This window comes from Aphelocoma coerulescens, chromosome 7 (genome assembly GCF_041296385.1).
Source record: "Aphelocoma coerulescens isolate FSJ_1873_10779 chromosome 7, UR_Acoe_1.0, whole genome shotgun sequence".
Classification (NCBI taxonomy): Eukaryota; Metazoa; Chordata; class Aves; order Passeriformes; family Corvidae; genus Aphelocoma; species Aphelocoma coerulescens.
Genome location: NC_091021.1, coordinates 32,875,369 through 32,893,986, shown reverse-complemented (window position 1 = coordinate 32,893,986; position 18,618 = coordinate 32,875,369). Strand labels below are relative to the sequence as shown.

Genomic DNA, 18,618 nt, shown 5'->3' with positions numbered 1-18,618 from the left:
TGTTTTCTCTTTGGACTGAGTCTAAGGGAAAATAAAAAAGTATCAAATTGCATCTCCTATGACATACCATGGCAGTGGTTCAGAAGTTAAATGTTTTGGGTCACAACATGCAGAGCTTCTGAGTTTCTGGCATGTGTTGGACAGGTAAAAGCTTCCAGATCAACTCTTAGTTTTGTACTCTGAGATACCCACAAAGCACTAATCTGTTGAAATTTGCTAATTCAGCCAAGTGCTCAACAGAGTATGCTTCAGCTATTATTCCTGTTCTGTTGTGTCTTAAAACAGTGTTTAACTGTTTTGTGTGTCATCATGTCATACCCCATCAACTACTCATGAATTTTGCTGTGTATCAGAATTTTTCTCCTTTAGTTTCCTCATGCAGTAAACAGGTTTTAATGAAAGTTACTTTCTAGCATCAGTGCTCATCACACACATCAGTGTGTTCCAGAGAGGTACAAGGCACATAGGAAAGGAGTGAGTAACTTGTTCTGTTCCTGATTTCTTCCTTCTCAAGGCAGAGTGATATAAAATGCTCTTTTCCAGGGCAGTAAATCCAACATCTTTCAGGTGGGAGAAAACGCAATATATGCCTATGTCTTACATGGAATTTTTTTACTTCACATTAATATTTTAGTCAGGGTACTGTTTAGAATATCTTTTAGTTCACCTACTGTAGTGATTTTTTCCCCTAAATTTTGGTGCATGCTGCTGTGAAAATTATAGGTAAACTATGGAATCCTCAAGACAATATACTGAGATCTGGAAACTTTATTGAAACAAATGAGAACATAGATAAGCATTTAATGTTCATTTTACCACAGCCAAATGGAATAACATATATTGTAAAAACCAGGTTATAAATTAATTTTTTCTATGATTTTCCGAGTTCCAGTCCAATGGCTCTTGTCTTACAGAGAAAGCTCTGTGGTACTGATGCCTTTTCCTGGTCTTAAAATCAAGTCAAATATGGTTAGAAGGGGAAAAGGGATTTTACCTTGGTATTTATTTTAAGGATCCTTAGGTGCACATGTCCAGGTCATATGCATCGAGATGCACCCCGCCGAGTCCATTTATGTCCCTCTCCATTCTCCCCTCCCCAACACTGGGTATAACATTATAGGTTTTACTAATTAGCAGATCTATCAAAGATTCCCCAATGAGAGGCTCAAGTGAGTCCCCCTCCCCAAGGAACCTTCCCCTGGATGGTTCTATCTTGGTTTACAGAATGTGTTCTGGAGAGAGCCTTGGGCTCTGGGGCACACTGATCCCTGGCTACGAAGCTTCTAAAATGTTGAGTCTCTTAGCTTGACAAACAAGTCCAAGAATGCAGGCAAAAAGCACTAGGAATACAGAAGTTGTAAAAAAGGTATAACAGGAGTATAAAAGAAAAGGCAAAAAATCTTCATGGCATCATTTCCCCCCTTTTAGAGACTATCAAAACTCTACCTTGTCTAGTCTCTATTCTTTACTCACAGAACCTGTTTACACAACCGGCTGCTCCACAGGCTCTTCCACAGATAATAAACTACAATTACAGCTATTATGAATATTTCTTTTACCCAGGCCCGGTTTGGTAACCATGAGGTGAGGGTATCAAAAATATTATCAAAATTTAAGGTGTTATTTCTAGAAGCTACTTCATGTAGAATTTGAGTTCCCTTCCAAATTTCATCCAAATCTTTCTTAATCCTTCCATTTTGGTCCACATAAGAACAACAGGTGGTATTGACAATAGCACATACACCTCCTTGTGTGGAAAGTATGAAAGTACTTAGTTTGCTAACACAACAGTCTTTGAATGGTTCATAGAGTTCATTCTAGAATAGTTCATTCACAATAGAGTGTTGAATATGGCCACAAGACTAATGATTTGGTGCCAAAAGGTCTGAGGAATAGGTATAGTTGGTGAAAAAAAGGTAAGTCACAGAAGTCAAGGAAAATCATCTCGGTTTTATTAAACCTGTCAGATTTTCTCTATTGAAATGAATGTTAACTGTATTCTGCACACAGTCCTCGCTAGGCTGCAGTGAAGGAATCTGCTATTTCTGTCTGCCTCTTATAATCTAATGATAGTTTTTCAGTGCCCTTCTTTCCAAGTGTGGTGCCCTCTTGCAGATAATCGGCAGTTAATGTAACTCACCTTTTTTAGCAATCAGGCGTGTGGTACAATATAAAATCCACTCTCTCTGCTGAATGGAATGAGATTTTCCAACCCTGTGTTATAGATCTAGGTGGCTGTGTTTATCCCCACACATCTATCATTTTGGAGAGGGAGGCTCAGGAGTTTTTTAAATAGTTTCTCTCAGCTGTGCACTCTGGGCCTGGCTCTCCACAGGCCCTTTCTGTGAGCCTGCTAATTACTCACAGTGGCAGTTGTTTCAGAGGAAACCTTCTATGTGACAGAGATGTTTAGAATCATGCCCTATATTTTTAATTTACATACTAATGCATGCAATTTGGCTGACAGTAATGACAGTTCTACAGTTCATAAACTAAACACATAGTTGCAGTTCATGTCAAACGAACGTTATTTTAAAAATCTGAGTATTCTGTGGACATTCTCCACTGGTTGCATAGGAAATCCCAATTCATTTACCTCAGCTGTTAGAGCTGAATCCCTTAAAACTCTTACATAGTAAAATAATTTCTCTTTACTGACCTTGAAAATGCTTCAACAGTAATGACATCTGCATGGCAATGCACTGTTTCTTCATTTGGTAGTGATTTCCTTTTTGTTCATCTTATAGAAATACAGCATAGGAGATTATAACAGGGATTCTGGGCAGGTATACTTACACTCATACACTGGAATTACGGGCATTGTGCTGAATTCTAGCCTGTGAGGGTTGGCTTCTGTGTTGGGAAATGTTTAACTACACATGTGAAATCTCTGTGATTAACATACTCTTGAAATTCGATATTCACTGGCTTTATTATGTAGCTAATTTGATAGTCCACAGCAGAAAATACCCAAAAGATTATTTTTAGGTCTGCTTAATCTGTCATGGTGACAAGCACAGATTTTAAGATTAGTTATAAATATATAGAGAGGATAGATAAATCAAAGTGGAATAGTCTGACGTCGGTCCATTATGTGTGAAACTGATTTTTGCTGATGGTTCTGTAGATACCTGATTATCACTAAGTAAGGGTTGAATTTCAGTGTATAGTCAGAAAAGCTATACATGGATACAATATAGCCTCATGTGCTGGATGTGGATAGCTACATGCACGTTTTTCTGTACCCTTGTCTCTTTCAGATGCTATTAAATGTCAAGGAGAGTTTTGTTTATTCATAAGGACATGTGGGTTTTTTGCTGGTTTTTTTGTTTGTTTGTTTTTTATTACATGTTTTCTCATACTGCCCACCTCTTCCAGTTAAGTTGTCTTTCTCCATATGGGGTCAGATCCTCCATTTTTTTTCACCTTAGGCTGAGCACCATTCCTCTGCTTCCCACGTGGGACAGCCAAAGCAGGTCTTTGCCCAGGACAGCTCCTGCTCTGCCCTTGAGGAATGTGCAGCTCTCACCTTCCCATGCAGCCCAGGAGTTGCCATCTGATCTTCCTGACCTTTGGGCTCACATGCAGGTGGAGACGTGGTTACCTTGCCTGGCAGGGCTGTCCAGCTCCATTTGGGATCTACAGGCGCATAATGCCATCTAGAGGGCAGAGTTTCTTCCCTTCCCACGGGAATACCTGTGATCCCTGCTGGCCTTCCATCACATGTGGTGACAGTGCTCGTTCATCTTTGTGATTCATGGGTTTTCCTATTCCTCTTCTGGGTAGTGTGTACTCAGACAGGGCCAAGACTTGGCAACAATTTAGGAGAAGGGCTCCGTTGGTGATTACAGCTGTTTCCCTTTAACAAGCCTGGAGGTTTCCTTCTTGTCTTCAGTCACACCGTCTGTTCCTCCAGAAAAATCCTCCTGATTTTAAGTGTTCTGGGTCTTAACATTTAAGTTCTTCAGGAAAAAGTCATTTTAAATAGAGGAAGCAGGTAAGACCTGAGTTTTTCATTCAGCTTTTTGTTAAACTCTAAGAAGTACTTACACATTGGCTACTTTGCTGGACAAAATCCTCTGTAAAGTTATTGCAGCAACAGTTTCAGCTCAGCTGAGAAATGGGTGTGAGGGTTGTACATTATGTGAGGCTGCTGTGTGTTTAAACAGAAGTTAAGGTGTTTTCCTGTAGTGCATCTGTCCTGCTGCAAGACTTGGTTAGCACTTCTCTTAACAGTTAATGCTAATCTGGAAATGAGCAGAGGCTTTTCAGTGAAGAGATCATGGGGCTGAAACAGCTGAAGCTTCTCCTTAATTGTCTCCAATAGCTCCTCCTTTCTCATCTTTTGAACCTTATGGAGTTTATGTATTCAGACCTTAGACAGGTGTCAGAGAAAAGTCTGTTGCCTGCTCCTTAGTAATTTCCTTCAGTCCTATTTGATGTCATCGTACTTTAGCTGCTGTTACCAATGATGACCATTGTAATATTCTTTTTCTTAAATACAATGAGTGTTCTTTTTGTAACCTTAAGTCTGATCTGTATCATCACAAAAAGGATTTTGTTAGACATTGAAGCATCTCCCCAGTGCCGTGCAGAGATTACTGTTACACATATACATGCATAAATTTGATTCAATTAAGGTAGGAGGTGTGAAACAGAGAAAATGGCTCTGTTGCAAGCTTTATAAACAGCATCATCTTTTTATATAATGCCCTGCCATGCAAAGTAGTTCAGGTAGCAGAAGCAGTGTCACTGCATGAAGAAGCTTTCATTTGAGCTAATTAGCTCTTCTTGAGAACTAGAGTATTGGCCTCAGTAGAATGATACATGAGCAATCTGAGCCAGCCTTAGCAGATCTTTGCAGATGGTGTTGACATAACTCCATTTTTAAGGGAACAATTTGTGTCTTCCTCTTGGCTCCTCTTGCTGTGGCACAATATAGGATTTTCTCCATTCCAGTGATGGTTGTCTTTATACTCTTTTTCTCAAATATTTTGCCCTTTGAAGTGACCCCAGGATAACTATTCAAAATTTTACCCAATTAGATGAGTAAAAATAAGTATTCTTAATTCATTGTAAAAAAGAACTTTGCTAGTATTAGGCAAAACCTGTATTTTTCATGGAGACATTGAATAGAAAGGAGAGATGAGAATTGCTCCTGGTTTTGAGTAAGTGATTTGCCTCAGTGGTGACATCTGCCAGGCAGGAATATTTCCCAATTGCAAGCCAATCTGACAGAACAGTAATGTGATCAATTCTAGATATATGTGACATTGCATAGTATTTCATACATCGATTTATTTTTGTTCTTTTCTCTGCATTTTCCCTTTAGGCCAATTGATTAATCACTGATCCTGCTCCTAAACAGGAGCTTGGAATGAGAGAACAGCAACATTTCCTCATCATTGATACCACTGTTATTGTATTTGGCTATCAAATTTAGACGTGTGAAGGTGGGTGCAGTTCCAGTGGCTGCACTTGAGCTATGTTTAATTATGTATGATGTGACTTTGGCTCATTCTGCAGATCAGGGCTGGGCTGTTGGGCTGCTGCTGCTGCTGTGCTTTTCATCCCTGAGCTTCTTACTGGGGCACCACTGAATGCCATCAACTTTGACCTAAAATATGTGCCATATGAGACTGTGATTGTCAGCCAAACCTTGTTTTTTAAGAACCTCTGGTTTGCCACATTCTCCCAAAGTTGTAGCCTAAGGCCTTTCTTAGACCTCTTAGAATGTTGTTTGCAAACAAATGGAAGTACAAAGAACAAAATCTGAGATAAATTGTGTATGCTGAAGAGCAAGGTTAAGTTAATAATTGAGAAAGACTTTGATATAACACAGGAACACTTAAAAATATATAATTACAATAGAATTTGTTTTCTGTGTAGCTGGATTGAATGTGTATGTTTCTTTACAGGTTTTTATTTTCTGTTTTCATAATGTACAAAGCTATAAAAATATCCAAGTAGAAAAATGCCTCTGGCACATCTCTCTTGTGTGCAGGAAAATGTTCCCAACAGGCCTGTCTTTTACTTTGGTATTGTGGGATACGATTTTGTCCTGGCAGTGGACTGCCTTAGGGCTTCCCTATTAATTTAGGGATATATCCTGTTATAATTGTGGGTCTGCCTTGGGAGCACTGCAGTGTAACAGGAGCAGATCCTCAGAGTTGTGCTCTGTACATTTTGGGGAGTCACTCTGGCTGAGCTCCAGGAAAGCCCAGCAGCAGCTGCAGTTCTTCTTCCCATTTCCTGTAAAAGAAACCCAGTCCATTGGGTCCAAGGCCACACCCCGGTTTGAGCTCTTATCTGGTCACTGTAATGATCAGAAAAATCACTGGAGATCTGGACACTCACAGCTCATCCAAGCCCAAAATCCAATGTGGATGGACCTGATGTCAGCCAGCTCAGTAGGAGACATTTTATATAACTCATTAGGATCACAATCAGGTGCTGCCACATCATTTTCCACAGGATCCTCATCCCATCTTCTCTAAGTGAGCACAGTCTGCACAGGGCAGAAGAAGCCAGACACAACTCCAATCTGCTGAATCTTTTAAAAGGCAGAATTTGAGGCCTGGGCTGTTGCTCTTTTAGGCCAAATACAATTACTCTGCAAATTCACTCTAAAAGATTAAAAATTAAATGAATCAGAACTTTCAATTTAACAAATGTCACTGCAAAAGCCACATGTTGCTGTGTGGAGCAAGGGACATTGCCCGATTCGTGCTGCGCCTGTAAGAACAAAAGAGAAGCATGTTCAAAGCTCTCAGGAGAAACACGGTGATATTTGCAAATAGAGTTTCATTTCAGCTAGCTGGAAATGAGCAGTAATTTTGTGATTCAGGTATTAGGAGTTGGCTACTGGCTACAAAACAATTGCTGCACGTTATGTGGCATTCGATGCTCTCCATAACACAGCACCAATACCTGTCCTGCTCCACTTGGCTTCACGACTCCTTAGCTGGGAGGGACAGAAATAACAGAGGCCATCAAGAGAAGTTCATTTTGAAATACCTGGGGAGGTTGACTTATGGGTGACTTCTGATGAAGAGAGTGGAATTGCAGGAAACATCGCCTTCAGGAATAACTCAGTGCTCCCATGTAGTTAAAGCAGGAGAACTTGTTATAAATTTATGTTGCGAAGTGTGAAACAGTCGACATTAATAGCTTATTGTGGTGGAAAGCTTTTAACTTGAAGTCTTTAAAGGAACAGAGTAAAATGATTCAGCATAGGAGAAGGAAAAGAATATATTTTATATTTTATTATGTTTAAAAATACTTTGTGCCAGTATCAATTATACCATCACATAATTTTTAAGTCTATTGCATAGTATAACAAAGAAAAGTCATTCTTTTTCTCGGAATTCAAATAAAAAAAAGCTGAAGGGGCATTTTTTAAAATGGAAAACCAGTTGCATATTCCATTTTTTCCATTTCAGAAAAACTCATACATGTTTCTTTGGAAAAGAAGAAAAAAAGTTTTCCCCACTTGCATAGCAGACAACTGGTATGAGTTTCCCATCACCCAACCAGTGCATGTGACATTCAAGCATATGGAATCAGTGTTTTCCACACTGTCAGTTTAAATCATTTTATTTCATAATTACTTTTGTTTGAACTAAATGAAGGAACTTAGGATAAATAATTAGGAAAAAAATATTTCTTGATAAATATTCAGCATCTACTTTCTCTGAAGTCAGAGCAAAACATCTGCTCTTTTACCTTCCAGTGAGATCTAAAATAATTGGGTAGGGGATACATTTGTGTTGTAGATTATACATTAAATGAGGGGACAAAAAGCAGGAATGCAGTAAAGTCTGAATATTTTGTTTCTGTCATCAGCCCCCATGAGCAAACTCAATTGCTTAATTTCCTTGGGGGAGTGGAATGGGCAAGTGGGGAGGAGGCTGGTGTTGGTGTTCCTTGAAGACAGTGCCAAATTGAGCTCCAAATTTTTACTGTTTACTATCATTTAATAGCAGCCCTTCGGTTCAGGTGCATTGAGCAGCCTGGAAGCACCAGTTACAGCATTAAAGCCATTTTTTTTTGCACTGACCTGTGAAATTATATTTTATTTTCAGTCCAATGCTATTCAAAAAAAACCATAGAAAAGCTACTTTAGAGAAGAGCTGCTCTTGATAGAATTTCTAGAAATTAAAAAAAAAAAAATCCTGAATACTTTATGTAATCCTTGTCTTCCTGATACTTAATTTCAAGGTTTTCTACCTGTAAAGGCAGTTTGTCCCTTGGTCTTCCTCTTCCATACTCACTTCCCAGAGCCATGGATCAATAATAGCATTTCACTATTTTCTCTGAGCATCTCAAAGACAAGAGGGGGGAAATAGGAAGTGTTTCTGCTGGGATAAAGTGGCCCAGAGATTAATTTTCATATACAGATCTGAAATGCCCTATTCCTTTCAACCTCCCCATTAGGTGAACCTTGAAGCTGAGTGTGCTGCTCAGGTGTGGATAATGGAATCACAGAAAGTACAAAATTGTCACAGTGTCAGTGAGCTCATGGTCGAAATTGCCCAGCTTTGAAGGATAACTCATTTACAGTAAATTCTAAAGTGGTCTTTCTTAGTGCTTGAAAAACTGTCTTAAAATATATGAGCTTTCCTCAAGACCTGAATTAAAAAAAAAAAAAAAAAAAAAGAAGAAAAACTAAAAGAAAACTACCTTTTAAAAGGTAAAAAAATTAAAATTTTTAAATTTAAAAAATTTAGTTATTGGTTTCAATGTGACTCCTAAATTTGATAAAAGTCTTCTCCAAAATGTTTCCCTGCAAAGCAAAGCAAATATTTTCTTTGCAAATGTCTGCATTGTAAGTTTTGTATTGAGCTTAAGCACTGGGTTTACAGATAGTCAATGGTTTTTCAACTAATCATTACTAATAATTACTATTATCAAATTTATCAAGTAATTACTATTTCAAAGAGAATTTCAAGAAAAATTGAAACAAATGCAACTGACCAAATCTGATGTGATTGGCTCCTAAAAGAGGTTTCAGTGCAAAGATACCTAGGTATGAGTCACATACAATTAGATATTAACCACAAAATGCCATTTCAGATTAATCAAGTCCACACCACTTGCCTTTATCTGTCTGTGTTAATTGTAAGAATCTTAGTTTGACTCACAATTTCAGGATCTCAGACCTTTTTTCATGGAGCAGGGATTTTTTTCTTTTATAGAAGAAATAACTATCTGTGAATATTACATGAGGAAGCACAGTCAGTCCGTCAGGGTGAAATGCTCTCTGTTTTTAAGGACAGCAATTCCATAAGGAAAAAGTCACTTAAAACAAGAAGGGGGGAAAAAAGGATGTGGTGGGAGTCTTGGTGGAGCTTTTGGCTTCCCATGCTTGTACCTCTATGGTTTATCAAGTGCATGTGTGTTATATAGACCATGTCTTTAGGAAATATAGTTGTTTGCTGCCTCTCTCTGTTTATTCAAACCTCTTCTAATCCTGGTCCTCAAAAAATGTTTTATATGTGCTCGTTTGGAAGAATTTTTTTGGGAAACAAAAAAAGACATCCTTCATAACTTTAACCCATTTGTGCAAAGACCTGTATTGACAGTGCTTTACCAGTGGAAATGTTGAGAGTCTATTATTATCTCTGTAAATACTGGTAGAATTTGCTGTTTTCTCCAATTTGCATGCAGGTAAACATACAACACTATTATTGATATATCTGTTAGTAGTAGCCTGGGTGATTATTTGCTTGGAGATAAGCCTGTGCTTATAATGCAGTCTGTTTCGCTAGATCTATTCCTAACCTTCTCTTTAAAATGTCAACTCCAAACATTTCTGTGGTGTCAGAAGGGAAAATGTCGAAAGTTTTAAAGGCTTGTAATTCTTAACTACTTTAGAGTTAACTGAAAGAAGAAAAGACAAATATTGCCATTCTTGAATCAGTTGAATATTTCCAGCCCAGATTTGGGGCGGGGGGCAGAATAAAGGTATTTAACAGAGGAATTCCCAGGAATATGAGGTTTACTTTAGTCATTTTTAGGACACAGTCTCATCAGCGGTGTATGAATCTCATTTGGTTCTGGTTTGTTTGATTCAGGTCTTGAAGTTTATACATTTATCCAATTTGAGTAGATTTGAAGGATTAAATTCTAGTTATACCCTTCTTTCCAAAGGAAGGCTTCCTCATTTAGGTTGAACACCCATTGTTTCTTCTTGTTTGAACTGGGAATAGCTCAGCAGAGAGGAAAAGATCTCTGTGGTTATGAGCCCCATCCAGGACTGTGGGTGGGAATCGCTTCGTGCAATCTGCTGAAAATGTGCAGATAAATGAGCAAGTTCTGTGTTCTGATCTCTGACAGCATGAAATCAACACAAATTTTAAAACTACTACATAATTTCTGCTGTAAATTCATGTTTAAATACATGAATCTGCTAATCAGTAATTGATGAGGCATCATAAGAAGTTGCACAGACCTTGGGCTGCTTTTTCTTAGCAACATATAAGCCCAAGGAGTTTCTGGTAGCCTTAATGTTGAATAAGTATCTTCTGATTTCTAGCATACTTTAGAAGGTTGTACTGCTTTCTGTGAGTCTACAAACCCATAGGTAGCACAGTTATAGCACAGCATGGCCTGGGAGATAGACTGCTTTTGAGATTTAATTCAGTTTTGTAGCGGTAAAGAATTGAAAAAATAATGCAGAAGTTGTGAATTGCAAGAATGATCCCCACCAGTGCTGCCCAGTAAGGTTTAATGTGGCCTTTTTATAGACAGAATTATAATTGACACTTGTATAGTTCTGTGCTTTATTATTTAGCATCACATATGTATGACTTTCGTGCCATGTTTTAAGTGAATGGGAATTAAACAGTAGCTGAGTATTTCAGATAAAATATGTCAAATGTTTTAAGTGGGGTCAAATATAACAGGCTATTGAAAAATAAAACAGAAAATGATCCTACTTAGAAGGCTAAGTGTTTTGAAGAAAGGGTGAGAAGCTGTCATCATATCACTAATTTGTTCTTTTTGGTTGTTTTGGGGGTTTTTTTTCTCCCATCTCCATGATCCAGAAGAAATAGTTAAGACTAGGACATTTGAAAAAAAAATGCACTTTTCCTAAGTATTATTCCACTAAATTCACTGCTTATTGTATCAGTAGCTAGCACTGCCTGGGCTCAGTGTCCTGGGGATGTGGGGCCAGGGAGCAGAGCTGTTCAGCAGGGGCACACTCCATGGTTGCCCAGTGTTGATCTGTTGTGGAAAAAGTGTTAAGGACGAGGTGGAAACATCCAAATGTTGACAGGTGGCCTTGAGGTGCAGTTCCCATTTTACTCCTAGCAAAGAGCTGTCCTTATTAATATAAAAGGCACTGGAAAGTGGCCAGTGGAAATGCTGTTACAGTGGTAGAATTAAATTAAGGCTTTTGTTGCTACAATTACACTGATTTAAAAGCACAAATGTAATTTTCAGTTCTTCTGACCAGCATAAGTATGGTGTTAAACTTTCCTCTGACAATTTGTTGGATTAGTCTTTCAAAGGACAAATTTTCTGCATAACAGGGACAGAAAAATGCAAGAAGTTCCCTGTGACCAATGACACAGAGGTGGTTCAAGTGCTAAACTCTTCCCAGAACAGCAGCTCACCAAAAATGCTCTAAGGACCTGAGGAAAAAATGCAAAAGCATCATTTCTTACCTTGCCAACAACAGCGTTTGACCTCTCACATGCTGTAGGAAGCTGTGACCACAAAAGTATACAAAATCAGAGGTTGAAAGCAGGAAAAAATTGCTGAGTACATTTGAAGTGCTTGGACAGCTCTTAATACACTGCACTGGGCATGACAAATGAGTGTCTGTGTAAATCAATAAAGCTTTCTGTAAATGGACAAACGGTTTAGTATAAATAACAAAGGAGCAAACCTGGTAACTGTGGGGTAGCGTTCTGTCAGGGATTTTAAAGTTCACTGTCATAACTTTGTTCCTCTTGACCTTTATTGATGATACCTTCAGAGCATGCTGAGCTGCTAACTAGACACACAACCTTTAGACCTTCACCTCCTGCCCATGACTAGGTGATCTTTAAAGGTCCTTTCTGATCCAAACCATTCTATGATTCTGTAATCTCCTCTTCCCTTAGTGCAAAATGCATCACACTCTCTGCTTTCTTCTCTCTTCCCCCTCCCGTCCTTTTGTTTTGTCTCACCTCTACAGTGGTTGAGTAAGGAAAACTATCTTCTACATAATTCTCTTTTAGTCATGATTCTCTTTTATTCGTGCATTCTAGTAGAAAATTCAATGTTTTAATTAATTTCATTGTCATTATAAAAGTGCAGAGCATTGTCTGTTGAAGCATCAGGTGTGTAGCCTTTTACTAACTTTGAAACTGTGCTAACAGCTGCCCCAGATGAGAAAATATCTATGGAAGGGAGAGAAAGCTATTAGCTGACCCAAAGACTTTTTATCATTACCAGGGTTATGTTTTTCATCCTGAGGAAGGATTTAAAATCAGTTGGCAAAGTCTCTCATAATGACTGTGTTAGCAGTGGTATCAATTCAAGGCAGCCTCTGTTTTGTTAAAGTAGTCTGAAGTTTTACCTTTCAAACTGATTTTCTATAAACCCAATCACTCAGTTCAGAACAGTGTTGTCTCTAATTCAGGAAGTTGGAGGCTGCTTAGCATTATCCAAGTCATGACTGAAATCTTTAAATTTTCCAATGTTCGGAGAGACTCTTGTCCAAAATCCTTTCTCCCAAATCGGAATTGGGAAGGACGTCTGTTTTGACATTTTAGGATCCTTGAATCTGTAAAGATCCAAAACCAAAATGTACTGATGTTTCATTTGGTGGTAAACTATGCCACAGTTACTGTTGGCTGACTGAATGCTGCTGTACTTTGAGATCTGCCCCCCCACAGAAAAGATGTGTGTGCCTGAGGTGCTGGTGGCAGGCACTGAGTTTGCCATGTCTGCTGGGCTGCATCACTTTCAGTTCTTGCAAGGCTGAGGGACAGAGAAGGATTGTTCATTTCTGTATGTAACATGAAATATCCATCAATTCCTAGAGGACAGCTGTGCCTAAAACTAGAAATCTCTATAGAAATCAGTGGCTATCTCAGAAAGTGCTGTTCTCAGGGCTCTCAGTTGCTTGTTGTCAGCAAGCTCAGTTTTCCCTGCACAGTCCCCTGCCAGGTTATGGATGGGATTAGTGGTTGCACTGGGGGTCAGAACTGTCACTGCCCCTGCTTGCCTGCAAGTGTGCAAAAGCTTTCAAGCTGTGAGAAGCGAGAGGGGCTTCTTACTGCAGTGTAGCTTTCTCTAAGTGTGGCCTGAAAATAAAAATGGAAGTAGATTTAATAGTAGCTTCCCTCAAGGAGATGTACTTTGCTTAACTGGCAAAGGAAACCCAGAATATACAATACGAGAGGCAGGCAGATTCTTTGGAGCAAAAATTGAGCAGCCTTACAATAACATCAAAACCCAGTGATTTCTGTTAAATAAACAAAGGTTTGGATTAGGAGGCAGGGTTTTGAGACCATAAGTGCTACTACAAATTTTCCAAATGAATACTTTCAGGGGAATGAGGATTATTATCAAGTATTTGGTTGCAATGTAGAGTGATTTAGTGTATCAAGTACTGGTTTCCCCATGTTGTGGGAACTGGCACAGATTCTAAAGTAAAGTCAGTCAAGTGTTCCCTTCTAGTCTGGTCCTCATTACAAAAATGCCAAATAAATAGGTTTGATTTGCTTGGCAATCAAGAAGCACAAAAGTCAAGCTAATGTTGACTGCATTACATCCTTCCACTACAATTTTGAAAGCAGTGGTGTGAGAATAGGTTTTATTATACAGATGTTTCCACTGTGGGTTGATAAGAGCTGAAATGTAGCGTTTATTTATAATACTGTCAAGTTTAGATTTCCTAATTTTGGTAGCCTGTTTGTAATGGAATAGCTTGCTGAAATCAGGGATTCAGTGAACAGATCCAAGAAGATTTAGCATTCCATTTAACAGCATTCCAAAATATAGAGTAAGAGAAGCATGGGGAGCTCTCTCTGTATTTCATATAGTACAAGTGTGTGTTGTAGTTCTTTTACACATTTCTATGTGGAAGCAATCTGCCCAAATTATTGTAGGATAAAATCATACAATATATTTTTATGTTAATGAAAATGAAAATTAAAAGCTAAATCCATAAGTATGTCAATATGTGTGAGTTGAAAATATGTGCAGACTAATTTAGTGATTGCTTCAGAACAGTAAGAATTTCTTTTGGATGGCATTTTAGGGGGATATTCTTAGAGAAAACATCTGAAAATCTTTAACTCAGAAATATATTTTTATGTAACGAACATCTCTTTATTTTATCAATGAACCTGCAAGAACCTGTCTGTAAAAGCAAACTATGGCCTCTTCAGTCTGGAGGACTATTTACCCTCCAGCTTCTGATTTCTCACTGCTGCTTGCTTTCACAGCCTCTTCTTCTACTTTGCTACTTCTGCATCTGCTACTTTTTGCTGCCTCATCTCACAGTGCTCTCTGCAGGATCACCCATAGACTTTTTATAGCCATATGTTGAACCCATTCATAGGTGACATTGTGAAAATATGATGCAGAGCATTTTACCACCTTTGCTGGCTTTAATTGTACCCTGGAGATAAAGCACAGATTCTGTACAGTTGCTTATTTAGACTTTTAAATAAGTAAACTCTATACGCCCTTGTTTCTTACCACACTTTCACTCTTCAATCTCTTTCAAGATGCTGGATAATAGTGTATGTTTGCTTTTGCTTCCAAGCCTTACTTTTATGATTCAGCTGCAATTGAAATTTTTATTAATGGGTCAATTTAATAGACTTTGGGATTCTTATTTTGTTGATTCATTGACTTTTTTTGACAAGGAAGGGGGAACAGTGCATCTTTCCACAGAGTCTTTCCATACAGCACATTACATTAATTTTCCTCTAAAACTACAAATGTTAACTATATTTATCACTGTTGTTTTGGTAACGACAATTCCTTTGAAACAGCATTTGTTTAAGTTTTATAGGTTGACAGAAGGTTAAAGTAATGCAAGTACTGTAAATTGCATAATAGTTGTAATTATGGGAATGTATTGATTTTGGTGTTACGGTTATGTGACGTGAAGTTATGCATGGGAGGCACAGAGATTTTTAGAGCCATTTATAACTCATAGATTTATATATATATTGCTTTAGTTTCTCAGCCTTTAAGAGAAGAATAGTAGAAACATTCTCTGATGAAACTTCATCACACTTTAAAAATTTTCTTTTTCCAATACTATAAGAATTCCTAAAGGTAATACAGATATATATAGAAAAATACTTTGATTTGCTGTGATTTACGTACCAGAGTGTGCTATATTGAAGTTTTCACAGTGCAAAAACATGAGCAGGGTGAAAATTAAAGACAGATGAAAGGCCCTACTATACAGGAATCTTTATCATATTTAGAATTACATATGTGAGAGAAAAAAAATCTGGCTTCAAGATTGCATTTAGATGTAGCAAAATACCTCTCACTCTTGAAGTAGTAGGATATTTTTTTTGTAAGTAAAGACTATTACATTTATCTGCTTCAGTTAAAGGGTGTAATTCACCAATGAGCTGTAGAACGACCTGTGCTCCTGGAGTTCCCCACTGCAGAAACCAGGCTTATGAGGGGCTGCCACAGTTAAAAGTTTACATAAGATTGGCTTTTTTTTCCCTGTGATAGTGGCTGCCTCTGCATCTGAGTGGTTCACAGCTATCAAGTTCCCTCTGAACAGAAAGGGAGAGGAAGAGAAGAGATGTCAGTATCTTTTATAGTGTTTCATTGCCAAGTCTATTGCACCTGACAAGATGAGATGGTGGACACACGTGGAATATCTGCTATGATATTGTTCTGGATTGTAATGCATGGTGTGAATAATCTCATAAATGAATGTCACTTCTGGTTTTACTCAAAGCGCCAACCTGCAGCAAAATAAATTGTATGGTGCATTTTATTCTGGATCTTGAAGAAGTAGAATAATTAAGCCCCCTGAGAATTTTTATGAATTGTCATGTGGTGAAATATATCCTTTGCTAAATGTACATATTTACATATTTATTCCATTGTACTGTAGGCGGAGAATTCAGCGCTGGCTCTGGAAAACGAAAATCAGAGAGAACAGTATGAAAGATGTCTTGATGAGGTAAGGTATATGGAAAGGTTGTTCTTACCTACTACTATGATTAAATGAATACAAATTAATCTCTCCCTCTCTTAGGAGGTTGACATTGTTCTGCAATTTTTGCATTACTTCATTCTAATTAATTCCAAGAACATGTGTCTGGCAGTCAAAGGTGTTGTTCTCCATGACCTCTGCGGTAAAACCTGTTTTGACCACACTTCTCCACTGAAAAGTGGATGTCCCTGTGACCAATACATAGAACTGGTTTGCTTTCATGAGGAGGAGGAGATTATAATTTGCCTATTAGGTGCTGTGCACTCCTTTTCTCTAAAGTGGAACACGTGTGACAGTGGCTGCTCCCATCAAGAGTCCCCCAGCTTTCTCATGTGATACATTCCATAACCCCAGAATTTAGTCCTCAGCTTGCCCTTAGGGTTACATACACAGCTTTTAATGCTGTTTTTTTTCTAGCTGTTTTCTAGATCAGAGCTTCCAATTACAGCTAGAATATAATTTGCCCCTCACTTACTGTCTGAGCACTCCAGCAATGCCTACAATTCCAGAAGTGTCTACCATCTCCTGTTGCATGGAGCTTTCTCCACACGTACTGATGCTCACTTGTTCCTCCAATAAGGCTCTTCAACATGCCTGAGAGTTTAAAGCAGTTTTAAAACTCTTAGTGGCTCAAAGAGTTGCTTGGCAGAAATCATTTACCCATTCCATAATAAGGATGTGTAGTGGCATAAGTAATTAGCTGACATGCAAACAAAACAAGAAGAACCCCAGCTGCACCTTGGAGAAAAGAGTGTGTAAGCAAGCAAACCACCCAGGGCAGATGACAATTCCAGTCTTCCCACCAGCTTTTTAAATTTTTAATCAGCATTTTCTGAAGTGTTAGAAGCATGAGCAATACAGCTCTGGCACAAGAAACCTCCAGTTCGGTGCAGATTTTCATCAGCAAATCCACTCTTTTGCCGCTGTGGCATAGTTTTATCAGGGAATTTACAGATACACCTTCCCACAGGGTCGTGCTCTGCCCATTCTGTGGCTCTGGGGTATGAGCAGAGCCTTTGTCTGCATTGGCCCAAGTCACTCTTTCAGTGCACACTTGAACCGTGTATGGATATCTTGGTGATAAGGATGAAATTACCATGTAATTGCTAACTTCATTTTAAATTACAGAGCCTGAATTAAAATTATTTTCTGATTGTCTAGGACAAAATCTGCTTACATAATTAATTTTGGAAACGAGCAAAGCACTGTAACTGTCCATTTCAGCAAAACACTCCAGGCAGATTAAAAGGACAGGAAATATGCTTTTATGCTGTTTGCAGTGACATGATGGATTTCTGACCCAGGATTGTTTTTCACACACCGTTTCAGATTAAAGATCATATAATTGCATCAAACTATGCTCTGAAGTTCATTATCTTCAACATTATGTTGGCTGTTTTCAGTTCTTCTATATTATCACAGCTGTATCCATCTTCTCCCATTGTGTCAACTTTTTCAGGAGAAAGTGCTTCTCACCACCCATGGCTTGGGCTTCCCTGTTTCATTTTTTGTTTATCTTGTTCTTTTTTTTTGTGTGTTCTGTTTCACAGTGCTTTGGCAGAAGCACTGTAACCAGCATTGTTTGAGCTGACACAAGCTTGGACCTAATGCCTTCTGGTCACTGAGGTGAAGAAGTTGCTGCCAGTGACTGAGGCAAGAAAACCATATTTAATAATTGCAAATTCTGCAGGAGTCCCGGGTCAGCATCCACCTGAGCACATTCCTTTGGTGGAGCTGCACAAGAAATCACACATTCTCACCCTCTATTTTATAGTAACAATAAAGAGTATAGGAGATAAGACAGAAATTCAATTCATTAATAACCAAAAGTCCTTTCCAGGCAGAGATTGTTACTGGAAATCTTAAGCAAATAAAGTGCTTTCTATAAAGATTAAAAAAAAAAAAATTAAAATATTTTTAAATATTTCCACTGAAAATTCTATTTTCTTTAAGACTTTAAGTCTGATGCTTGCTCTGTTCATAACTCATCTTACACCAGCCCCTCTTCTTGAAAGTGAGAATCTCTTCAGACCTTCCCTAGTCTGGCCCTCAGAACTTGTTCAGTGTTTTTAGGAGCAGATGTAACTTAGGAGCAGCCATGTATCTGTCTGTACTGCAGCCCCACTTTGCCTCAGGGGCACCTGGCAGGTTTGGAGTGAGGAACAGAGCTGTTCCTGGCAACACAAGGCTGTGATCACACCCGAACCTGACAGAGCTGAAGTGCCACCAAAACATGTGAGTGCCTACTACAATCATGATTTTAATTTTGCCTCTTCAGTCAAATTAGTGGTGAGTGCAATGAACTTCTCCTGGGCTGATGCACAAGGAGTGCTTCCCTCCCAAGCTACCACCTGGCCATTCTGGCTGTTACATGCCTGGGAGGCTTGACAGGCCCTGGAGGTAATGAAGGCTGGGAA

General features: G+C 38.6%; 1 protein-coding gene across 1 annotated transcript in view; it reads left to right on the top strand.

Annotated features, from left to right (window-relative positions):
• The window catches only part of NCKAP5 (NCK associated protein 5), a 334,856-nt gene that overhangs the window by 225,031 nt on the left and 91,207 nt on the right, over positions 1-18,618 (top strand). Inside the window, exon 7 of the mRNA XM_069021208.1 lies at positions 16,100-16,168. Coding sequence (XP_068877309.1) covers positions 16,100-16,168 — 69 coding nt within the window. The remainder of the gene's footprint in view (positions 1-16,099; positions 16,169-18,618) is intronic.